Source organism: Pseudocercospora fijiensis (genome assembly GCF_000340215.1).
Source record: "Pseudocercospora fijiensis CIRAD86 unplaced genomic scaffold MYCFIscaffold_1, whole genome shotgun sequence".
Classification (NCBI taxonomy): Eukaryota; Fungi; Ascomycota; class Dothideomycetes; order Mycosphaerellales; family Mycosphaerellaceae; genus Pseudocercospora; species Pseudocercospora fijiensis.
This window is the reverse complement of record NW_006921532.1, coordinates 1,323,609-1,347,021: the sequence shown is the minus strand read 5'-3', so window position 1 is coordinate 1,347,021 and position 23,413 is coordinate 1,323,609. Positions and strand designations below refer to the sequence as shown.

The 23,413-nt window shown below is 48.9% G+C and overlaps 9 protein-coding genes across 9 annotated transcripts; 4 read left to right on the top strand and 5 right to left on the bottom strand.

The window, feature by feature from the left end:
• The first annotated feature begins 115 nt into the window (after positions 1-115).
• Positions 116-1,312, top strand: MYCFIDRAFT_180917 (uncharacterized protein). The gene has a single exon (XM_007922619.1). It carries the CDS (start codon positions 196-198, stop codon positions 469-471), a length of 276 nt encoding a protein of 91 aa, XP_007920810.1. The 5' UTR covers positions 116-195; the 3' UTR covers positions 472-1,312.
• On the bottom strand, positions 116-2,223 carry MYCFIDRAFT_201079 (uncharacterized protein; the record flags this gene model as incomplete). The annotated part of the gene is made up of 3 exons (XM_007922618.1): positions 116-1,222; positions 1,438-2,101; positions 2,159-2,223. 3 exons carry the CDS (start codon positions 2,221-2,223, stop codon positions 806-808), a joined length of 1,146 nt encoding a protein of 381 aa, XP_007920809.1. The 3' UTR covers positions 116-805.
• Positions 2,224-2,532: 309 nt separating this feature from the next.
• Positions 2,533-3,292, top strand: MYCFIDRAFT_101681 (uncharacterized protein; the record flags this gene model as incomplete). Its single annotated transcript, XM_007922617.1, has 2 exons — positions 2,533-2,829; positions 2,891-3,292. Coding segments are annotated over 2 exons (699 nt in total), but the record flags the coding sequence as incomplete, so codon positions are not given.
• Positions 3,293-3,884: 592 nt separating this feature from the next.
• On the bottom strand, positions 3,885-4,800 carry MYCFIDRAFT_70321 (uncharacterized protein). Its single transcript, XM_007922098.1, has 3 exons — positions 4,589-4,800; positions 4,117-4,527; positions 3,885-4,061 (listed from the first exon to the last, which is right to left on the bottom strand). Exons 1-3 carry the CDS (start codon positions 4,751-4,753, stop codon positions 3,948-3,950), a joined length of 690 nt encoding a protein of 229 aa, XP_007920289.1. The 5' UTR covers positions 4,754-4,800; the 3' UTR covers positions 3,885-3,947.
• Positions 4,801-6,463: 1,663 nt separating this feature from the next.
• Positions 6,464-7,722, top strand: MYCFIDRAFT_89416 (uncharacterized protein; the record flags this gene model as incomplete). The annotated part of the gene is made up of 2 exons (XM_007922616.1): positions 6,464-6,666; positions 6,717-7,722. 2 exons carry the CDS (start codon positions 6,464-6,466, stop codon positions 7,720-7,722), a joined length of 1,209 nt encoding a protein of 402 aa, XP_007920807.1.
• A 257-nt stretch (positions 7,723-7,979) lies between these two features.
• Positions 7,980-9,014, bottom strand: MYCFIDRAFT_180915 (uncharacterized protein). The gene has a single exon (XM_007922615.1). It carries the CDS (start codon positions 8,367-8,369, stop codon positions 8,088-8,090), a length of 282 nt encoding a protein of 93 aa, XP_007920806.1. The 5' UTR covers positions 8,370-9,014; the 3' UTR covers positions 7,980-8,087.
• Positions 9,015-9,387: 373 nt separating this feature from the next.
• Positions 9,388-11,234, top strand: MYCFIDRAFT_158561 (uncharacterized protein). The gene has a single exon (XM_007922614.1). The coding sequence runs from the start codon at positions 9,403-9,405 to the stop codon at positions 11,131-11,133; it is 1,731 nt and encodes a 576-aa protein (XP_007920805.1). The 5' UTR covers positions 9,388-9,402; the 3' UTR covers positions 11,134-11,234.
• A 3,143-nt stretch (positions 11,235-14,377) lies between these two features.
• MYCFIDRAFT_209476 (uncharacterized protein) lies at positions 14,378-15,720 on the bottom strand. The gene has a single exon (XM_007922613.1). The coding sequence runs from the start codon at positions 15,628-15,630 to the stop codon at positions 14,494-14,496; it is 1,137 nt and encodes a 378-aa protein (XP_007920804.1). The 5' UTR covers positions 15,631-15,720; the 3' UTR covers positions 14,378-14,493.
• Positions 15,721-16,143: 423 nt separating this feature from the next.
• MYCFIDRAFT_75171 (uncharacterized protein) lies at positions 16,144-17,110 on the bottom strand (the record flags this gene model as incomplete). Its single annotated transcript, XM_007922154.1, has 2 exons — positions 16,144-16,812; positions 16,865-17,110. 2 exons carry the CDS (start codon positions 17,108-17,110, stop codon positions 16,144-16,146), a joined length of 915 nt encoding a protein of 304 aa, XP_007920345.1.
• Between the last annotated feature and the right edge of the window lie 6,303 nt (positions 17,111-23,413).

The following is a 23,413-nucleotide window of genomic DNA, read 5'->3' as shown; positions in this document are numbered from 1 at the left end:
GTCGGCTGGGTGGTGGCTCCGTGGTCGAGTCGCGCGTGGACGCCGTGGAGGCGGAGCTTGTGGAGAACATGTCGCATGCAACTTCCTTCGACCTTCGATGATTTGCGATTGACAACACAATCTATCGAGATCGCTGACAGCAGTCACCACGACATCATCGAATCGCACAAGAGAGCCTACACTCCCAGATCAAATATGGCATACTTCCGCATCACGCTCCTGCGCTCAGCAATTGGTCTACCGAAAAAGACTTCCGGAGTCCTCTACGCGCTCGGCCTCAAGAAGCGCTTGACAACAGTATACCAACCAGTCTCCAGACACGCCGCTGGACAGATATTTGCAATCAAAGAGCTCGTCGATGTGCAGGAAGTGGACTCACCTTTGAGCAAGACGGAGATGAAAGAGTTGCGAAGACCAGATCCTGGCTTCTATGTCGAGACTAGAGCGAAAGACATCAGGAAAGCGCTTTGAGAGGATAGCTTCGAGCAACGCGTATGAGGATTAGACGTGGTGGACGGAGAGCCAGGAATGACGATGGTCAGTGGGTGGAATGGATGAGGCATTGCTTCTCACTACCATCATCGCGCATTGGAAACGTCGAAACGAGCCTGGAGGTAGCATTCGAGGGAAAGGAAGCGGCACGTACGGTCAGCGCAGCAAACCAAGATGTTGCTGCGCACGATATCCCATCGCGAAATGGGCGCGAGAGACGTCAATATGCTGATGAGAGGAGAGGAGGGATTCACGAGAAAGCTACCGCGCCACAAAGATCCGACACAGTATTCTGTCGATATATGAGCAAGATCTACGAAGTCGAGTTCGAAACCCCAAGCTTCTCGAGCCACGGCGAGACAACTTTCGCTGCGATCTCCAGATTATTCTTCTCCAAAAATAAGAAATGGCCATTGCCATGAATTCCCACCGTCTCCAACGGCACATGGTCCATCTTAACTCCAGCCTGTCTCGCCCACTCGACCGTGCAGTAGTCGTATACCGTATGATAGCTACACTCGCTTGTCAAAAGGAGGCTGGGCACTTTGGCAATGTTCACAAGCTGCCGCGCTGGTTCAACTTGTCTGTAGCATTTCGACGAATTGGAGTTTCTGGCTGCTACTAGCTCGATGTCCAACTCGGCAGCGCTAGAGACTGAGGGATCGTAATGCACCGGTACAGCAGTCAGACCGTACGAGCGGGCGCCGCCGGTAGTGCTGTAACCAGATTGCTGTGGGACATGTTACTCGAATGTTCTCATATGATGCCTCCGCCATAGCTAGGATGTAGATACATTGCTTCAATTCAGCCCATCGATGGGAAGTGTGCCGGTTCCTTGCTGAAGCGAACAGATTGATCGCAAATCCAAACGAATTAATAATTTGCAAGTCGCCATGATGTTGTACGAGGAAGAATGATTCTGTAGAGAAACTCTGGACAACTTACAAATGGCGGTCCATTCCAATTCTCGATCGGTGGACCTTGTGGTTCCAACGATATGAGACCTCTGACGAGCTCCGGCCTGGTATCAGCAAGCGAGAAGCCGTACGGTCCAGACTGTGAGTGCGTGATAACGAAACTAGGCCCGATCTTGTCCAAGAGAGCATTGTAAGAGACATTGTTATAAAGTACTTGCAATTTTCCGTTCGACAAGGCCTGGACCTGGCTCGCATAGAAGGCATCAAAGATAGGATCGCCTGCAAGACCAGCCCCGGGCCATTGTGTGTGCAAAGCTGCTTGAGGGTAAGGTAGTGGCTTCTGCTTCTCAGGTGCAGTGAAGAGCGACTCTTCTTGCGCTGTTGAAAAAGCTGTGAGATCACTGCCGCCTGGCAGAAAGAACGAGCGTCCTCTTGAGCTTTGATCCGTGAGGTATATAGCGTAACCCTGCCCCAGGAAATATGATGCCCAGCCTTCGCGTCCGTCAGGTGTGTTCAGAAAATTTGTCGACGTCTGTCCATTGCCGGATATGAAGATGATTGGGTATTGCTTTGTGGTTTCTCGAGGCAGAAGTTTCTCAACGTAGATTTGACCGACCATGTACTGTCCTGTGGTGTTGGCTCCCGGTAGAGTGGCATTCACGTAATGGCCGCCAACGTAGAAATAGGTTCGACTTGCGTAGGTTTCCGTGACATTGTGAGTGATATCTTCGGTTCGATCAAATGCGGACACTCCAAAGCATGCCTTCGACAGCACAATCAGCGCGGCAAAGATGCAGCAAAGTGACGAGATCATCACAGCGGTTGGACCGGGAGACTTAAGAAAAGGTGAAGGAGATGGCATTATATTCCTTACCAATCAGTGAAGGTGACACACTATGGCACGATCGTCCAAGAGGAGCACTAGGCTATGCGACTCCGTCGTCATCCAAGTTGTTAAGCAGAGGAGGTCAGAGCCGTCTGGAACTTCTCAGGCGGCTGAAAGTCGAGACAAGACGAAGTCCGCGCTTGCCCTGACCCGGAAGCCGCTAGCACATTTAATTTTTTCGTAGTTGAAACCCATTGCACAGCACCCACACGACGCACACAGCAATAACCAGCAATCATGGCGAAGACCGAAGCTGAGATCGCCGTGAAGAAGGAGAAGAAAGAGAAGAAGCGCAAGGCCGAGGATGCTGAGGTTGAAAGCGCACCGAAAAAGGTAAAGAAGGAAAAGAAGTCCAAGAGAGAATCTCTCCCGGCTCCAGTGGAGGATGATTCGGTTATGGATGTGGATGGTCAGACATTGGTGAAGGTGGAAGATGCGAATGAGGATGGAGATAAGAAGGCTGTAACTGCAATCTCGGTAACTGCACTCGTGCCATTCGCAAACCCGCTTGCGGACGAAAAGTCGCAGAAGAAGGTACGCTACTGACCACCACAAAAAATTCTGCCGTTCTATATCTGACTCTCTATCCGCGCAGGTCCTCAAGAGCGTCAAAAAAGCCGCCAAACACAAAGCCCTCAAGCGCGGCGTCAAAGAATGCGTCAAATCCATCCGCAAATCTCCACCAGCCACTCCAGCATCTCTCGGTTCAGGCGTCTTACCGAACGCCATCGTGATTCTGGCAGCAGATATTTCTCCCATGGATGTCATCTCTCACATCCCAGTCTTATGCGAGGACCACAACATTCCTTACATCTATGTCCCATCACGAGCAGAGCTTGGAGCAGCTGGAAGTACGAAGAGACCGACTAGTGTGGTTATGCTTATGCCCAACGCTGGAGGAAAGAAGGACGGCAAGAAGGATGAGGATTCTGGGGAGTGGGGTGAGGCTTACAAGGAGTTGCATAAGCTGGCGCTCAAGCTTGGCCAGCATGTCAAGGTGTAGATGGTCGGGTGTTGAGATACGTGCTACAGGGGAACTGGCGTTCTGGTGCTGAGGGATGTATATGAGGCGTTGTCTGGATTAGAAAGTGCGCATTCCTGTGTGAATATGGGATGAGCGTGGACTTGATACTGCTGTGAATTGGGCTAATGCAGTCTGCGATTGATGATGCGCGTGCAGAGCTTTGCAGCATTTTCCTAGACATTAATGCGATGACTTGTGATTAACCAACCTCGCCAGTTGTGCACTGTATGCCGTGTACTTTTCAATGGCCGTAGGTCTTCGTGATACGAAAGTGAAAACAGCTCCTCCAAGGCGGATTGCATATTCATCTTCTCCAGTTCCGCAAGCGACGACACACTTGCCCTCGCCCTCGCCATTTCGCGTTCTGGCTTTCGACTTGCGATAAGCTGCCAGTGGAGAGACCTCCACACGCCGTTGTTGAATAGCAATGAACGCCTGACCCGAGCAATACGCCCTCCTTGCTAATGAAATAACGAGACCTTGGTGGTAGATGGATTTTGGGTCAGGCCAGCGAGGACACATTCAATGAATGCTTTCAGTCAGGCGATAGAAAAGTGACTTCCGTGACACAAGGAACTGTTTCTGGTTGTCGAATTCTACAGGTGCTCACTCGTCTATCGCGACATATCTACAGAGTTTCTTGGAGGAGCTTGTTCATCCTGGCCATCTTTGACGAAACTGAAAGGTCAATGGTTCGGTCGCCGATCTCGACAACGAGACCACCTCGGATGTCTGGCTGGACCTGTAAAACGGAGCATTAGTAGAAGTCCCGACTCATAGCACATAATCCGACGTACCTTAGACACAACCTTCAATTTCTTGCCCTGACCAACATACTGGCTCTTGCTCACAGCATTCTCCAGCTGCTTCACGATCTTGCTGTCCAATGGCGCAGCACTGGTGATAGTCATCTCCACCTCTCCACGCGCAGCACTCATCAATTGCGCAAATTTCTCAGTAACACCATCCAACACACCCAATCGGTTGTTCTCGGCAAGAGTCTCGAGGAAGTTCTGGACGGTGTTGGTCTTGTCTTGCACGCTGATGGTCTTTTGAATCTCGGCGACAATCTGCTTCTTGTCGGAAACGGTGAGGGTCGGCGAGGTCAAGACCTGCTGCAGTTTGGCGTCCTTCTTGAACGTCTGCGAAAGGCTCTCCATGGCCTTGGAGACGGCGTCAATGGCATTGGACTTGGCGGCGGCCGTGTACTGCATATTTGTGTTAGTATCCCGTACCGTTTGTGAGTTTCTTCGCAGCGAGCATTCGTACAAGAGCGCTGGCATAGGTACCGTCCACGCCGAAGAGCTCGACAGGAGGCTTGGAGTCCGCTGCTGCAGGCTTTGCCGCGGTCTCTGCGAACGAGCGCGTGGCAGCGATCTGAAATCTTGGAGCTGCCACTCGGGCGGACCGAGCTGCAATGCGACCGGCCAGCATGATTTCGGTGGTATAGAGGCGCGAATGGGTGCGGAAGGGTGGTTCGGTATGCTCTTGTTGTCCGACTGAAGTTGAAGAAGCGGGAGGACACGATCGGCCAATCGGAGCGCCGCCTGCGTGCCTGCCAAAACCTCAGACCTCACGCGGCGAACGTCACCGTTAATGCTGCTGCTGCAGTTGATGCTGCAGCTTCACCTTTGCCAAATTCACATCTACCGTCTTCTCCACGTTGGTTGTATAGAGACCGGAGATGTCGCCGCAAAACTGAATGTCTAGACTGTGTTGTCGTAACGTGGTCAGGAACATCACCATTGCCAACCGCACTAGATGCGTGCTTTTGGCCGGGAATAGCTGTTCATCTGCGCACAGAGACCGACGGACGATTGCTTGGTAATTTTGAGAGCTCTCTCGATACGTTGCAAGCCACATTGCTAAGAAACTTCAACAGATCCTGATTTCACCAGCATGGCGTAATGTTCCTCTTCGCCCCATGGCAGACGTCCGGACTTGAGGTCCATTCGCACACGACCACATCCAACTGCCAATCTTATTGTGATGGTCGAGACGTGATGGTGATGACTTCTCTCACGGCAGCACGTGTGGCTACCACCATCACTTGAGAACGATCCAGAGAGATAGGCATGTACAGATCATCAATGATGAGTGAGGCTCTCGACGTTATTTCTCACGAGTCTGTCTCAACGGCGGATCGCCCGTTTCTGCGCTCTAGCTCGGACTCGTTTGATTACGTACGCAGTGGAGTTGCAGAACGAACCTTGTGGACGTGAGCGGTGAGGTGAAGACTTACTAATGACGATGGCCCATTGGCCAGATATTTCATTCATTATAGGAAAAGCCAAAGATCTGCATTACCCCAGAGCTGCGCCTTCTTTGGTAGGCCTGTGCGCGACGACAACTGCTATTGCCGATAACCTGCCATTGTTCACAGGAATTTCTTGGCGGGAGAAAAGCTCGCAACACCTCCACCGCACCTCTTCCGAATGCATACCATTCGACAACCACGCATCGGATTTTCATCTAAGAAATTGGAGGTTGCTCGTCTCAACCAGCTCTATCGCCTCATGCTGGAATCGCCATCGAAGGCAGCGAAACGGGCAAAATGACAGTCGGCAAGCCCTGGCTGTCACTTCAATGCCAAATGAATCTGTCCGCTCTGTCCGCTCCTACCTTTCCTATTGTCGAGGTGAACGAAGTGAACATAGCTCACTATTCTTAGAACTCGGTGGAAAATCTCTTACTTCCTCTCCTCGTTCCTCTTTTCTTCTTGAACCTTCAACAACACTTTTCCACGCTTCCCAACTTTGTCCATTTCCTTCTGTACAGATTTGACGACTCCGTCAGCACATCACAGGCGCAGGCGCTCTCCACCAACTCACAACAACTAGCAAGACTCACAAGCACGGAGTGCGCTGAATAGCTGCCGCCGCTGCTGCTCACCTTCAACTCACTTCGACCAAAGGCTGCTAGCAGCTGCATTTATCACAAGACACGCAACTCTTCAACTTCCATCTTGCCAGCACTTTCCACTCAACATTAATCAAGACCACCGGTTGGAACAGCATCCGACACACCCGATAGAGCGCTATCCGCACAGCTCAAACAACATTACCAGAAGGTAGACATTCTCCGAGTCCACCGAGCAACACCACAACTTGAACGAACAGAACCGCGCATTCAATCTACGACAAGATGGGTTGCACCAAGATCGGCCACCAGCACGAATGGCCAACCTCAGGCAAGCTGGTCATTGAACGATGCGAGGATCGGTGCAACTTTTGCACTGGAGAGGACAAGCAGAAGAAGTGGAAGTTTGCGTGGTTTCTCCGCCGGCATGTACGCTCCGTTCATATCAAGAATGGCCCTTACTCCAATCTGACTGTCTCTGACGCTTGGTGAGCACTTCCCAGTCCCTCATATGGCGTACTTCGGCTGACTTAGACAGGGACGAGGACGAGTCTGGAGGCAAAGGCCGCTCGCGCAAGGGTGCTAAGGGCAAGCGCCGCGTCAAGAAGGAGGAGGATGATGATTCCGACACGTCCGATGGTCTTCCGTACCAGAAGCCACTTCCTGGCCTGGATACCACCCATCTCATGACGATGAACGACTTCATTCAAGACCCTACCTTCGGTCAGGGCGTTCTGCTTGGCAACGAAATCATCGAGCGTGAACAGTTGCCTGCCAATATTCAGTCTGACGACATCGATGCTGTCATCGATCGTCTTGGTCGCAATGCAGCTCGCACATACCACCAAGCTGTGCATGGTACAGAAGAACTCCGTCCCGAAGACATCCCAGTTGAGTCGATTGAGCAAGACGACCAGATTGGCGCCAACACCGACAACCTCGAGGCTGCCGCATGGCAGTTCAATGTGGCATACAATCCATCACCATCTGCAGAGCCTGCTCATGCCGACGCCTTCCCGAACGCCTATGAGGGCAACGACATCCTTGAGCAAACCGCCGGTGATTTCGAAAACATCATGCAGGGCGATTATCTTCCAATGCCAACAATGCCAACAGATCTCGACGAGTCTCTCCAAGTCAACGCTCCAGAGATCGAGCAAGAAGATGCAAACTACTTGCCAAGTGACTCGAGCTTCTTCGAGGATGAGTGGTTCGGCTACGAAGCTGCAGCCTCCTTCGACCCATTCTTCTTTTCTGACAGTCCATCCCCACCCTCTTCAGTCTTCGATGAGCTGCCATTGTCGCTGACCTACACCACTACTCCGCCGAGTCCAACTCAAGCGTCAGTCGATGCCTTGGGCGCTTTCACGGCTGTTCACGAGGAGGTTCGCATCAAGGGTGGTGTCGGTAAGGATGATATGACCACTGCATTCGAGATGTTCCAGTCGGCCATCGGAGAGTCACCAGACGACATCGACTTGGCATTCGAGCAGCACGACTCTACGACCGGACTCTGGCAATCCAACCCAGTCATTCTTGACTAAGAGGGTTCATCGCAATACCTCATACCATCACCATCAAGGCTACTTTCGGCCTTCATCACGACGAGCATCCACCTCTTGGCAAGCATTAAACCCCCACGACATTCTTGGAGCACAACACAAGCATATTTAATCCAACATCGACATTGCTGTCAGCCATCTTGCGAAGGGAAGGCTTTTCTGACAGAAGCGCAGACCGCTTGATTCATAAATCAGGTATTTGTCTGCCACTACTACATGCATGAACGAAACAGAGCTTTGGGAATCTTGATATGGGTGCTAGAGCTATACAAGCAAGAAAAGCATATTTCTTGGTAGAAATTCAACTCGTCGTCGTTGATCTTCGTCTCTCGTGTCACCTTACGTGGTCAATTACCGCTACCCGCTTCTCGAGATGTCGTAGGTTTCGTAATCCCGCTCTCTTTGGATGCTACTCGAGGACTCTTGCTACCCTCGCCTAGTGAAGATCTGTCTTTCTTCTCTCGACTTCGGGCTTTCGTACTCGATTCTACACCCAAGCTTGCCCGTTCCTTGCCCTTGCGACTCGATTTAGTTTCATGTCCTGGATGTGGGGTGAAATCCTCTTTCCAGTAGATGCGTTTCTCTTCGTCTTCGGGCGTGAAGCCAGCAATAATGCATTGGAAGTGCATTCGAGTTTGTGTTATTGTCTGAGAAAGATGTCAGAGGCGGAATCTTAAGACAGTACTTGACCTCCAAGCAACAGACCTCACAGCGCTTGAACGCGTGCCAGCTCAACTTCTCATAACTCTGCAAGATCTCCGCTGCACCATTCCGGCGACGCAGAGCATCATATGCTTCTGGACTGCCAGCTTTCCTGCACGTTTCCCCTCCTCCCAGCGCTGAAGATGAAGCCATGGGCTCTGACTGTGGCTGCTCGAGCACACTGTTGCACAAGAGTGATCAAGCAGATACGGAGGAGCTGTCAGTGGCTTTGTCCTGGAAGATTTCGAGGAGACGATGTGTGGTTGAAATTCGTGGGAGATGCTAGATCTTCAGGATCGGAGTGCAAATAATTCAACCAGGTTGCCGATCACTTTTTCAAGACGACGCTCGGCACGCTGCATAACATGCATGAGCTCTTGCTGTCATTTCTGCGCATGTGACGAATGCTGTGATCTGATGCATGCGTCGGGGGACAGTGAGAGATGGATGCCTCGCGGCGTGATCGTGACGAATGATGTTAAGGTAGAGAGAGGAATTTGATGATGAGCATGAGCATGAAGAGTCAAGACACGATGGCGATGAACGGACGTGTCTCCGCCCTCTCAGGGATCGCTGAGCCCCTGCATGTGTATGCGTCTCTGGTGCATACGTACATGTAGCCTTCCAGATATCTACGACGCAAGTACGGAGGACGGGACACTCTCTCTCAAGTCCATGTTCATTTCGAACATCGCCAGTGCTTCCTCGCTTCACGCTGCCCACATCTGAACCTCTGGATGACCAAGGATTTGCTCGTCGCTGCTGGCCCAGCGTCTGGCCGTTTGCCTTCATAAAACATAAGACAACATGCCACGGCGGTTGAACCCGTGCGCCATTCTACCCCGACGCTTCCAGATCGTTGCTACGCTTGCGGGAATCCTCCTGTTCTGCCTCGTCTTCCTGGGCAAGTCGAGCACCGATGCTTATGACCCATATTTGGAGAAGGTGCCATTTGGCCCGATGCTCGAAGGTGGCGTGCACCAGGTGGTAGAAGGCGCTCAAAATGTGGTTGATCGACTGCCCGGTTTCAGGACGCCCGCCCACAAACCGCCACCCGAACAGGCGAACAGCAGCAGCGGCGACGTGAGGTGGTACAGCGACTGGAAATGGAAGAACCCGTTCAGCAGCGACACGGTGTACGACGAAGCTCGAGCTGTCCTGCCTCCCCTCGCCGAAAGACCGCCCATATACACATACTACGATGCGAGTTCCAGGAGGAAAGATCAGAAGAGCAGGAAGGCCGAGCAAGAGCTGCTGCAGATATGGCGTAGAGCGTGGTGGGCAGCTGGCTTCAGACCCGTCGTATTGAGCAAGAGCGAGGCCATGCACAATCCCCTATATCGCGCAGTCCAGGGGCTGACGCTGGAGAAAGGCTTCGAGAATGAGCTCATGAGATGGCTCGCGTGGGCTAACATGAAGGGCGGCATCCTCGCCAACTTCATGGCTGTCCCCATGGCTACGTACGACGATCCGACCTTGTCATTCCTGCGCCGAGGCGAGTATCCGACGCTGTCTCGTTTCGAGAACTTGAGCAATGGGCTCTTCATAGGGTCTGCAAGCCACATTGACGCTGCCCTCAAGGAAGCAGTCTCGTCGCCAGCGATCAAGCGTGTGAAGTTTCTCGACGAGGCATTGTCGCCGGGCACAGTCCAAGTGGAGGCTAAGGCTGAAGGCATTGCATTTTACAGCGATGCAGTGCTCAAATCTGCTGCCTATAAGCCGATAGGAGAGAAGCTTGCACATCTCAACACTGTTCCCGATGCTTTGCAACAGCTACCGGATCTGATCAACAGCCACCTACACACTACTTGGCAGAATCAGTTTCCAAAGGGCATTGTTGTACTAAAGCCTCTTCCTGAACACACCACTGTTCTCATTGAGCCTGCAATTGACCTTGCGCGAAACCTCTCCCAATGCTCCAACACACCTCTTCCTTCATCTTGCCCTCCGAACAGGCCCAAATGCAAGCCTTGCGTTAGCAACAAGATTCCTATTTCTGCGCAAAAGTTTTTCAGAAACGACAGCAGGATATTCACGATTGCGAGTGTGCCACACCCGTACACGATTACCAGTCTTGTAAAGCAAAAAGACGACCTCGATCTCAGATTCATCAGAAGGGAGACGAATAGAGACATCTGGATTCACGCCGCCACAAAAGAAATGCTCGGAAATGGCCTCTCTTCGTTCGCCAGGCTACCCACAATCAAGGAAGCAGTGGCATCTGCATATGGCAGTACAAGATCCTTGTGGCTCACAGCGGAGGATCCTCCCAAAGCAGAGAGCGAAGAAGACCGAGCAGAACTCGATTGGATTTTCCCGTTCAAGATACCACGCGAGCCGATGCCCTCCGGCAAGAGTGAGACACCAGTGCCCGGGCCTGAGAGGCGACCACCAGCTCCAAAGCCTGAATACGGAGATGGTCCGGTGCCTAAAGAAGCAGACCTGGCAAGGGAGAAGGATCTCTTTCAAAAGGCTGTCATCGCCTTACGCAACGGGGAAAAGGGTGGCGCGAAGCCCGCGGTCCAGATCAAAGAAGTCGTTGAATCGTGGAACCTCGCTGACGCAGAGGCTTGGAAATTCGTTCGCGCTTATAATGCTCGTAGGCGTTCGGAGAGAAGGAAATGGGAACATGAGGAAGCTTCATACCAAGGCAAGGGAGCTTTCGATAGATGGGTTGACAAGATATCGTGATAAACACAGCCAGGAGGTTTACTGGGATATTAGCGATGGAGTTACGGTAGACTGGTTCCAAAGCAGACATCATGGCGGCTTCCGTGCCGTCTTCTACATCGTGCAGCTGCTTGTGGCTTCTCTCAGGTTTCGAGGCAAGAGCTTGCACCATCTGGCAAACGTCCGGGAATTCGCCGTGATATACAATTCCGCTATACAGTTCGAGCGGTGGTCAGCACGTCGCCGACTGTAGTCCAGTCTCGATTATCGGACGCAGAGCGCGCGCATGGCTACTTAAGGCGGCGCTCCTTCGCAGAGTTATAGGTATCTAGGCACTTTTCATAGCCGCAGATTCCCCGTAGGCAGGCCAAGGGCTGTACCTGCTCCACTGGACTTGCTCCATGCATATTGCTTTGCTGATACTGATGTCTCCTTTCTCGCAGCCCTGACTATTCACACGACAGCAGCACCTTATAGCAGCATCATGGACAATCATACACAGCAACGGCTAGTCGATAACAGCAATTCAATGTCAGCCATGCAAGACAGTGACGGCAACATCGACCTTCACACTTCCGAAGCTCCATTACCTGACGCATTCCGCCAAGACACCTCCATGGCATCCCGGTATGCTAGGTCAACAAGTTCAAGATATTCGCTCCTCCAACATTCAAGACAGTCGGAGGCGTCTCCGCCACGCCGTCCATCGCCACCGCCTTCGCCCCGTCCCCGTCCTAGACAGCTGGCATCGCTCCCTCCTTCCAGCCCCAGCCTAGTACAGGACGGCCCGAACAAAACACAAATCGAACGTATAAGACAGTTGTATAGGCAAGCAGCATCATAGGATGATCTCGGGCAATACGGCCTGGCTTACGACCTCTACTGCGATGTGCGAGACTTCGTAATTCAATTATCCAAGGCATCGCTGGATGCGGTAGCTGCAGAGCTGCAGCCTCATCTTAATCGCCTGATTGATCTCACGGAAGCAAGCATTCCTGATGCACAAGATCCGGCCCGACCAGGACGATTAGTTATCGATGGATCCCGAGTGAGTCCAAGAACGAAGACCACTGGTTCTAAAGGGGAATCGCCGAAGCGTAAAAGTCTACCTGAGACGCCTGAGGCCTCAAGTGATGCCTCTCAGACTCAAGGGGCCATAGCAAAGTATCGCGAGGAACTTGATCGTTAGCAGCATGATAGCTCAAACGCTGAGAAACTGAAGAATATGCCAAGAAGGAAACGACACTCGTCTATCGTACGTTCGGTGGAGGACACTGGCTCGCCAAAGCCTCCCGCATATTATCTTTCAAAAGCACGCGCTCCTTCGAAACCAGGCGCATCACCCTCACCAGGAAGCCGCAAGTCTCCGCGTAAAAGCTCTGAAGGTGTCCAACTTCGCAGCAAGGACCGTAGGAAGGGGAAGCCTGGTGGGTCTCCCGAATCAGCTACAGATGACCCGATGGATGTAGACACTCCTTCATCCAACGTTAAGGCCAAAATACCGCCAGTTCCCAACCTAGAACGCCCCGGTACTCCAGTCCCTGGCCAGAAACCTTCGCCTGAGGAGAGATATACATCAGATTCCATCACCATTGCGTCAACCAGTCCGCAGGCTGGAAGCTCAGATCCGTTTGTATTCTACTCCAATCGCGAGGTCCCGACTGCCCAGAAGAATTTTGTGAACAAACAGTTTTCGATGCAGACGGACGCCGAGAAGACACGCCAGCCGACCTGGTAAGTGCAAAGAGGCCAAAAGAGTGGCGAAATAGAGGAGCTCAATACTGACTTTGAATGATGTGATACTTTAGGATGCGTTCCACTTACTAGGATTCATTTGGTTCTTTCCATGGTAATAAAGCGGTAGCAAAACACGAGCAGATCGCAGCAACTCGTGCGGAATTCCCACACGTTCAGATCAACATCCCGCCGGGGATGAAGTTATGGACAGACTCTGAGGACGATGAGCAAAACGATGGAGCAGTCTCGCCGGAAGAGGAAGGAGAAGCACTGAATGGTGGACTCACAGTTCACGAGTTCCGAGCAAACCCCGAAGATGGTGGTCGAACGGCAGAATACCAAGTCTCCCTGCACGCAAACGATGAGCCGGAATGGCACGAAGCAAAAGAGCTCGAAGGCGAAGCCTGGGATCGCGCGCTTCGCAAATTCTGGACAGCAAGCGATGATCGCTCCTTGGCTCGTGAAGTCATATTACACCCCAACGCCGAAGCCGAGACATTAATCGAAGACATGCAAGACTGCGACTGGTCACCGTATCGCAAATACATCAAATACCTCCTCTTCGAAGAAGATCGATATTTCGTTTTCGACGTGCGAGGCAAAGATATCTCCAAGCCTTTGATGCATGATGATGAGGATAGACATCGAGCGGAAGATCTTGGGGCGGAGTGGGATTCTGCGATTCAGGAGTTCTGGTTGAGTGTGAGATCGAGTATGGAGAGGATGTGGAGGTTGCAGGAGTATAGGGTTTTGGAGAGGGAGAGGGAAAAAGCTTTGAGACCGAAACCTGTGCCGGTGGTTCATCCGCTGATTGAGAGGATTTATGGTTTGAACCCGACGATACTCAAGTTGTAGATGGTATGCGGTGAGAGGGATGGGGAGGTATCCATGCGGATGCATGATTGACAGGGTATTGAAAATACTTCAACCAGATCTCTATTTGCAAGGCCCTGCACGGCTTCTGCGCGACTGGGCGGCGTGCCGCTGATGTCTCTTCATGGTGTTGCGAGATCACAATGTTTACGACCTGCTCAAGCACCGCCATAGGGATTATACACCGGGAACCAAGTATTGAACGCATCCTGATCTGGCATCACACACACGAGTATGCTCCCACATCGGTCGGTACGGGAAAGAGCATACTTCTCCTCCCTGCCTTCCTCTGCACCATACCGCCAAGTGTGCAGAAGACCGCGGTCCAGTCCAGTTGATGGCAAACCCTTCTCCTCCTCCTCTGCCAGTTGTCAGGTATCGAGCTTTATACTGGCTGGCTTTTGGCAAGTAATGCCAGAAGTTGATCTGAAGACGCGACTGTCAGTAACGTCCAAAAGGTTTGTGGGATCGAGCAACGCTGTCCAATTCTCCAGAATGGGAGTAGTTGGCTAGTTCCGTCCGCTGGCATCACGAAGATATAGACTACGTCTCATGCCATAGAACAACTCTACTGACGATCGCATGACAGTAATGGGCGAACTCCGTGAGAGAGGTGAAGATGATGTTTGGCAGGAGCAGTGGGGCACTAGGCCGATGGCTTTTGATCAAATCGCCCGAGCAAAAAGAATCCGCAGAGCTTACAAAACATATAAAGTAGAAATATCTCAAATGGGTATCATGAACGCTCATAAGCCAAAACAAACCGCAACTTCACAGCTCATCTTCGGTCTCTTCGTCATTCTGGACCTGATTCTCATTTCTCCATTTCATTCTCTCAACGATACTTCGATCCACTTCCTTCTCGGCCTGAAGACTCGTGATACGAGCCTCGAGCTCCACAATCCTCGCCTCTTTAGCCCTGAGTGCGAGACGTGAAATATCCCGCCCCTTTCTGATGCCCTGCGTTCGTAGGTCGTGCTTGGACAAGATGCTCCGCAGACTTTCGAGCTTTTCCGGTGGCAGTCTCACAGTACTTAGCTCTTGAAGGACCTCATTCGTCAGTGAGCTCTGCGAGTCGGCTGGGTTATGCAATGCATTTTTAAATCTTGATGTCGGTGAAGGTGACTCTGGAATTGCTGGCAGCGTGGAAACTACCGGTGGTGTTTGAGGCTCGATTGCCCGAGCTGGACTAGGCACGACCTTCGACGGTGAGGTATTGAAGAAGTCGAGGACCGTTTTCTTCCCAGATATGGGAGTGGCAGGGATTTGTGGATCTTTCAACCACGGCAGCTTACGCGAACTCTTCTTCGCGTCGCTTGTAGCTGGCGTCGCATAGACACCTGTCCTCTGAGCCTTGTGTGGTGTCTCAAAGGATGAAATATTGTCCGCTGCCTTGAACATCGCTTCTTCCTCCTGGCCATCCAAGCTGAACTTGTCATCATCGTCGTCGTCGCCGAGCTGAGCTTCAAGAGCATTACGCTTTAGGCCGACATTCGCACCTGGGAGCGTGGGGTATGATGGAATCGATGTGGGCGTAGGAGACGCTTCTCTGGCATTGACCATCTTGCCTTGTGCATCTCGACCAGCGGTCCAGCCTTCTTGCGCCTCTGGACCTTTAGGCTCGCTTCTGCTATTATTAAACACTGCGGCCGTCTCTCGGAGCTTCGCATCCTCATTCCATAGAAAGAAGTCGCAGCGCTGAGCGCTATCCGACGGCTGCTGGCATGTGTAGAACCATCGATCCTTGTTCTTGCCCTCCTTTTTCACTTTGAAGTGTTCTGCTGGCATGCGAGGCGTGCAATTGCAGTACCAGATGCCATTGTCGAAAAGACCTTTTAATGTGTTGCCGCCTCTGCCTCGACCACCACGGAATCCACCACGATTGCTGCGATATCGTGCTTTCTGCATCGAGTCTCGGGTGCGGATTGTTGTTGTGTTTGCATCAAGCGTCGTCGTTATACATGCGCGAAGAGTACATGTCGACGCAAAATGTGGATCCAAATGTCCAATTGACGAGACTGCATTTCAATATTATTGAAGTGAAGTGTCGCTCTCGAGAGTCTGGTGGCTGGGCTGGCACGGAAACGAGCGAGGCACGCACAGGGGATTCACAGGACGTCATCAAAGCTTAAACCGTTGCTTCACCGATTGCCTCGCGAGCAAGCTGGGCATATCACATTTCGTTCAGGCGAGCAAGGCCGAGATGTAATAGATACTAGCGGCTGCTCATCCCAGAACGCCTTGTAAATCATTGTCATCAAGCGAGATCATCACGCTATGCCAACTGAAGGCAAAGCTCCTAGAAACATATACCCGCTGAATCCACCTTCGTTTGTCCAGGCCACGATATGCTCCACCTGAAATGCAATGAAATGCTTGAAGACTGTGCATAAGAGGTTTTCAATTCTGCAATGACCCAGCCTAGTCTGCAACAGTCTTGCTAGCATCCTCTGGCTCTTTCGCCGCCTGCTCCTGTGTGGGCTTCTCGTCGTCTACCTTGAGATCTGCCACGCCTTTGACCGCGTCGGTATCCTCTGCGTCTTCGTTCGGATCCTCTTGCAGTAAATTTGACTTCTCAATTTCCTTGACTTGCTCCGCATCCGCAACAATTATATCGCTTCCTCGGTGCTTTTGCTTCTCCTCGCTGCTTGGTGCTTCTTCGACTTGCGCCGGTGTCGCTGTTCCGGACTGTATGCGTGATGCAGGCGCAGAGAGATGATCTATCGCTGGGTGGCTGCTCTTGATATCCTTCACCGCCTCCACGCTGCTCTTCTTTTCCTCTGGAGAGGATATATGGGGCTCCGCATTACTCGCTTCGACTTTGGTTGCCGACTGAGCTTTGTTACGTGCTGCGATCTCGGCTGCGCCTGGAAGTGCGATGCCTCTCGACTTGTCGAATGAGGGCTCAGGTTTCTTGTTCGCTGGTGCACTAGAGCTGCTTGCCGGGCTCGGGGATGTATTGTGCGAAAGCGGTGGTGCTGTCTGCACGCCAACACGTCCTCCTGCTGGAGCAGCATTGCTGGCGGGAACGGGTCCGATATTCTCCTTGAGTTCTCCAAACTCATTCCATTCTTCAACTTCTGTCAAATCCTAGACGCAACGTCAGTGACGAGCCTCTCACCCGATGCTTCCGTGCACATACTCCTATCACCAAGCCATCCTTTACCAAGCCAGGAAGCTTTCTCTGTCCTGCTCTTCGCTGCCACAATCTCCGTGCCTTCTCGTCTGTCGCAGTGTCTAACGCTTGAAACGGTATCTTGTTCGCTTTCAGTATCGTTTCCATTCGAGAGGTAGCAGTGATGATGTGAGATGAGCCGGCCGTCAACGAAGTGAACAAGAACAGTCTTGGGTCTTGCTCAAGCTCTGAGAGATCGTGTGCAGACGCCATGCTGTGCGCTCCAATGCGTGTCCTCGCCCTCTACTAGCACGTAGAAGTGAGACTACCAAGATCCAGAGTTTCGAGACTCTGAGTCTGCAGTATCCCATTGCCCAGTTTCAAGGTGGGAGGATCCGAAAAGCAAGAAGCAGCGGGCACAGTCCACGTCCAAAATATGCGGATGAAACGGCCCCTCGGTTAGCTTTGTAACCTTCCATCTTTCGTTCACATACCGCTATAACGGCGCGCGAACGATATTAGCACTGTTCTCGAAGGATTCGCCTTTGTGGATAGCGAATGCCGATTGCGAAACAATTGTCGTGCTGTATATCGTGTTCTACTGCCATTTACTATGGTCAGTGGGAGGAGTGTCTGTATACCAGCAACTGTGGGGCCCGCACGGGGCACCTAGAGTTGCTAGCAACTCTAACCATACCAAGCCCCGCTAAACCCAATACAAATCGTAATCTTGGCATTGCCACTATCTCTGCTGTTCCCAAATTCCTTCTACATTTCCTATTCTATATCCCCTATATTGCATAACGTTACTAATATAGACCTATCTACGCCTAGTAGTATTAGTAACCTTAAACAGCTTCGCTAGCGAGTTTTTAACCTTATAAAAGACATTAATACCGATACGGAAGGCTAGAAATTAATATAGAGCCTATATAGTAATCAATACACTAGGAGGTCTACTAAGAAGCTAGGCAAGCCTAGTACGGATAGTATATACTATAAGAAGGTATACTACTATTATATAGAAAGGTAGCGCCGTAACAAGCTAAATCGAGAAGTAGTAAGTATTAAGGATAGAAGAGCCTTTAAACTACTAGAAGAGGAGTGCTCTATTAGCTTTATTATAATAGTAGAATACCGCTAGAACGAGCCTACTAGAAAGGTTAGTATTCGTCGTTATATAACCGCTAATATATATACCTATAATCTCGACCTTCTTAATAGCCGCAAGGTCTATTAACTAGTTAAAGATAAGGTTAAGAAGCAAATAGACTACTCGCTATAGGCGAGGCGGACGTACGACGCTATTAATAGCTAATATAGACCTAATCTCGGTGTCCCTTATCTCGATATCGGTTTACTATATAATGCCGCTAAGAAGTCGCCCTATTACAACCGAGACAAGCGGTTTACGATGCTAGCCGAACGAGACGATCCTAAGCTTCAATTATAGGGTATTATAGCGGTAGCAAAAGAGTATAGATTATATTGTTAATTATTTAGTGTCTTAACAAAGGATAGTATTAGGAGAGGCTTCGTATAGGCTATAGAAGAAGGCATTAAGCTACTAAAGAAGTATAGCAAATTGATACTACTAGACAATATGTACGAAGTTAACTAAATAGACTAGAAGTTGTTTAATATCCTTATTTCTAACGACAATATACGCTAGCGTCTAGTAGTATATATATTGCTTAAAAGCAAGTATAGTTAGGTCTATGCGCAGGCACTACATTATCTAGCTTCTTAGGCTAACTATAGTAAACCTAGTAGTTAGTTGTTATAATACACTATTACTAATAACTCGGCTTTAGAACAGATAGCAATCCGAGAGATATTTCTACTAGTTAGGACTTATCTTTGTATACGGCACTTACTATAGACTATTTGCCGCAAATTTCTACTTAAAAGTCGATATAAGGCAGTCTATAAGAAGCTAGTTTAGGTATCGTTATATATAGAGACTAATAAGGAGGTTAAGGTTAGAATATAATAGGCTATTAACGCTCTACCGGACGGCAAGAACGACGAGTTGTACTCGTATTTGTTACGAGAATAGTCCGCTAAGTACGCCTAGATATAGACGGTTAAGGAACGGAGGAGCAACCCCTTATTAATGCGTATAAGACTACTATAACTACTATAACCTCCTCTTCTAAGTGTAATTGCTAACTGTCGTTGCTTAGGCGCGTATAACTAGTCTAGTCGAGGCGTACTACGCCGATTTCAAGAGCAATACTAAGTCGATTAAGGCTAACTTCTCGCTCGCCGGCACCCTTACATATATACTAGAGATTAATAAGAGATAGCATAATAATACAAAGAAGGAGGCGGCAAAGGATAACCTGCTTCCTATATTTACTAGATTGAATAGTAGTAGTAAGCGCTTCCACGAGTTGCTATACTGTCTTTAAACCGCTATTGCTAAGCAATATCGACTCGCTTAGAAGCGCGCTTATGCCGGGCTTCTAAATTAGACATAATATTAACTACAACTCGATAACTAACTCCCCGATATATACTAGTGCTTCTTCTAGAAGCAGTAGCACTAACCGTGTCGGCATATTTAGCATAATCGAGAGATATTAGGCGATAGTATAACGGCTAGATAGGTAGATTGCTATATTAACCGTTTCTTCGACCCTAATAGCTTTAATAGCGATATTAACTCGCCGAAGACTTATAGCGAGTAGCTCGCAGACGACAATAACCTATATAAAGACGATAAGGCCGAGGAAGTTAACGCTATTACTAGCACTATATTAAAGGACCGTTACCTACTAATTCGTAGCCTTATCGAGAATATTACTTATAACTATTATTAGAAGATTAAGAAGGCGGAAACAGTAGTACTAGCGCACCTACTATTAACCTATCGAGACGACATTACTAAGCAGTATTATACTAAATATATGCGCCTATCGGCGGCGGCAGAGCTATTACAATAGCTCTAGCAATATTAATAGCAATATAACGATAGCATATTGTTTGCTATTTAATAGGCATAGGTCGATATAGGCGTAGGCGCCTTACTATTAATCTACTACTACTACTACTAGCAATAATAACCTTACTAAGTATAATAACCGCGATAGGTAAGGGACTTATTCGCGCTAGGCGAGGGCACTTAACGCGTACTAGAGTATATAGCGACTAGTCTCTATACTAATTAGTATAGATATAGTTACTAACCTCCTCCGCCTTCCTTCTAGCAACCTCCGCCGTCGCTATTTAAACCTACGCAGGTTACTAACTCGGTACTTTAGAATATATACGCCGTAGGCGACAGCACCTATCGATATAATATACCTTCTTTAAACGACAGCAGTTTAACAGACGTTATACGCTATATCCTTTACTAATAGCGACTTCTATATGCGCCTGCTATACTAAGCGGTCTTCGTTACTTAATAATCGCCGCTTATATACCTACGCCGTAGCCGTTAAACCTCCGACAATATATACTATAACAGTCGCTAATCGATATATTATAACTAAGTTACGAGGAAGCGTCTACCTTTATTAGAGACCGCCGATTTCTATTAGAAGAACGGCAACGAGTGTTTAATAGTAGGACCTTTAGTAGCGGCAGCGGCAGTAGACATAGTAGCGGTAGATATAGCGGCAATAGACAATAAGGGTAAGAGTAAGTAGATATACCTCGAATTTAGCGCAACGGCTATACTATACGTTAACTTTGGCTTTATTAAGTTATCGCTAGCAACCTTAGTAGAAATTACTATATTCCTAAAGCCCTTTAGAATTTAAAGCATATTTTAACTAAATTTATTAGGGGAGTTACTAGCAACTCGAGGTTAGGGGTAGAACAGGGGTAAAAGTAGGTCGAGCTAATTAGCGCGAGTTGCTAATATACAGACACCTAGTAGGAGCAGCAGCGCTAGCAGGGGTTTATAGCGGGGTAGTCTACCTCTACGCCTACTGCTTCGGAAGGTAGCTTTTTCTTCGACGACTGTTTATAAACACTTTATAGCGACAACGACAACGACTAAGACGAGATAATAAAGCGTATATAGGTATAGCAACGCTACCAACCGGCGCCGCTACCGGCAATGCTAATATTAACGCTAATACAAATTAACCTATTCGGTATTCTATTGCCCTCTACAAATGCTAGCGACGCAACGAGACAAGAGTATTATCGCGCCCTTTAACACATCTATAGCAATGCTATTTAGCAACAACAGACCGTCTAACCTAGCAGCTAAGACAATAATGCTAATCCGTTATCTTAGTCCTCGTTTATCAACCTTAAAGGCGCATTAACTATTCTAGCAGCGGGTAAGGACTACTTCCGGCGAATACTAAACTATTCGGTTAACAACAAGCACATTAACGCTATAATAGACGGCATCCCCTACCTTCTTAACCTACCTAATCTACTTCTAAGCGACTAGAAAGATAGAAGGAAAAGTGCTTACTAGGTACTATAACTAGATAACCGGCAGAATTAACGAGTATAAAATGCCGCTAGACGAGGCACGACTAGACTCAATTACGACCTAGTTTAGGTGCATGCCTCTGTTTCAAGCCGTTTTTATAACGCTTTATACTAGCAATCTATAGTCCGGCGGTGCTAGTATAATAATACAACGTTATTACTTCCCTAGCTATACGACTAGGTGTTAGGGCTAAAGAGGCTATACGTAATTAGCATGTAACTAGGCCGAGTAAAGCTAGGGTCTTAATGCCTTAGGCAGGGCTTAGCGCTTAGCGTTAGGCTAACTCTCCTACCTTCCTCCCTCTCCTCCTAAATCCTTATCGAATACTATACTAATTTACTACTACCCTATCTACCTGCTAATATAACCCTTCTTGTATAGTATTCGATCTATCCTTTAAGGGTAGTAGCTAGATAGTCCTTATTTCAAGCTTTTAGCGGTATAGCTACGAAAACCGTTAATCTAACTATATCGCGCCCGAGGCGGGATCTATACGCACTATTCTATTAGAATAACCGTACCAATTATTAAGCAAGGTCTTCTATACGGCCTATTATACTAAGTCAATCGCACTAAGCCGATATCTACTAATTCCGCTATATCCGCATCTTAGGGGCCTATAATACATTATTAGTGTTACCCCTTATAATAGCCGGTTTATTACGAAACAACAACCGTGCTGCCGCTAGCAGCGCTAGCAATAACAACGCTAGTGGCATAGTTCCCGCTAAAGTGCCTACTAAAGTGCCTCCCGCTAAAGAGCCTACCGGAGAGCCTATTAAAGAAGAACCTATAATTCTAGGTAATAATCTAGAATTGCCTATTAACGACATTCTTAACAATATTGTCAATCGACGATATAGCTAGCTAGCCTTTAGCCCCTAACTAGTAGGGAGACTCTAAGAAGCTACCTAAAACAGGCTTACTGCCCTACGTTAAGAACAATAGCTAAAGGATAACCTCCTCGAAATTCGCCGCCTTTAGGAGGCCCTAATAACTAATACTAAGCCGATAGCAGGGCCTTCCTTACTATTAGTCCTAGTCTAGAAGAAGGATGCTAAACTTAAGGACTGCACCGTATTTAATAGCTCTAGTCGAAAGCAATATAACGACTATATTCGTAACTATAAGCTTAACTAACGAAACGCGCTAAGGGCTCTACTAAATAACTATTCACTAGTCGTCTATACTATATAGTACATTAACGGCGACCTAAAACGCACCTAGGATAACCATTTTGATTCCCTTAATAACTAGACTGCTATTTAGTAGCAGACCTACAAAACTATTATACTAGATACCCTTAGAAACCCTATACTAAGGCAATAATACGCTTAGGACTAGTACCTTCGAGCTAAACAAAAGACTAATTAATCGGCTCGCTTATTTAAGGCCTATTTAAAGACCCTCGAAGACGACCTTCCGACTAAAACTAATTCTATCTAGATCTGCGAAATACGCCCTAAATTGAGATAGGAATTAGTCCTTAAATTGGACCGCCGCCGTGTGTTTAAACAGGCTAATCTTATACGCATTTAATTTATAGTCGAAGTCGAAACTACTAAACGAGCTATCTAGCTCTAGTAACGACTAGAATTAAGGATCCGACCTACTAGCAATCGTAGCAACCGTAGCCGCGGAGGAAACTAAGGTTCCTACTAAGATAACAATACTAACAATAGGAATAGTAATAACGACCGTAGAAGAAGCCGTAGCCGGCGGCTATATAGAGGAGGCCGCGATAGGGGCCGTAGAAGGGGCTCGTATCCCTATAGTACTAATCGCTTAACTAACAATAGCAGCAATAGCGGCTATAGCAACCCTCTAACTAGATTGAAATGCTTCAATTATAACAGCACTAGCTATCTACTAGGCTAATGCGACAAACCTAAGGACTAGGCCCGAATCGACCGTGCCGCCGCTAAGCACCGTAAGTACCTTTTAGCCGCTAATACTACCCCTATCGGCCCTTCGAAAAAAGAATAAGCGCCGCACTAACTTTTAGCCTCGTACGGCGTAAGACTATCGACATTGTGCTAGCTATAATACGCTCCTGCCTTGTATAGGACACGAAGGGTACTAGCTATTAAACTAAGGTTATGCTAGATCTAGGAAA

Excerpts from the sequence above, each read along its gene's own strand:
- MYCFIDRAFT_180917 (XM_007922619.1), top strand. The coding sequence starts at position 196 with ATGGCATACTTCCGCATCACGCTCCTGCGCTCAGCAATTGGTCTACCG.
- MYCFIDRAFT_70321 (XM_007922098.1), bottom strand. The coding sequence starts at position 4,753 with ATGCTGGCCGGTCGCATTGCAGCTCGGTCCGCCCGAGTGGCAGCTCCA. Across the intron at positions 4,528-4,588 it reads GTACCTATGCCAGCGCTCTT|TACACGGCCGCCGCCAAGTC; the intron begins GTACGAATGCTC and ends ACAAATATGCAG. Across the intron at positions 4,062-4,116 it reads AATTGAAGGTTGTGTCTAAG|GTCCAGCCAGACATCCGAGG; the intron begins GTACGTCGGATT and ends TCCGTTTTACAG.
- MYCFIDRAFT_180915 (XM_007922615.1), bottom strand. The coding sequence starts at position 8,369 with ATGCACTTCCAATGCATTATTGCTGGCTTCACGCCCGAAGACGAAGAG.
- MYCFIDRAFT_158561 (XM_007922614.1), top strand. The coding sequence starts at position 9,403 with ATGCTCGAAGGTGGCGTGCACCAGGTGGTAGAAGGCGCTCAAAATGTG.
- MYCFIDRAFT_209476 (XM_007922613.1), bottom strand. The coding sequence starts at position 15,630 with ATGCAGAAAGCACGATATCGCAGCAATCGTGGTGGATTCCGTGGTGGT.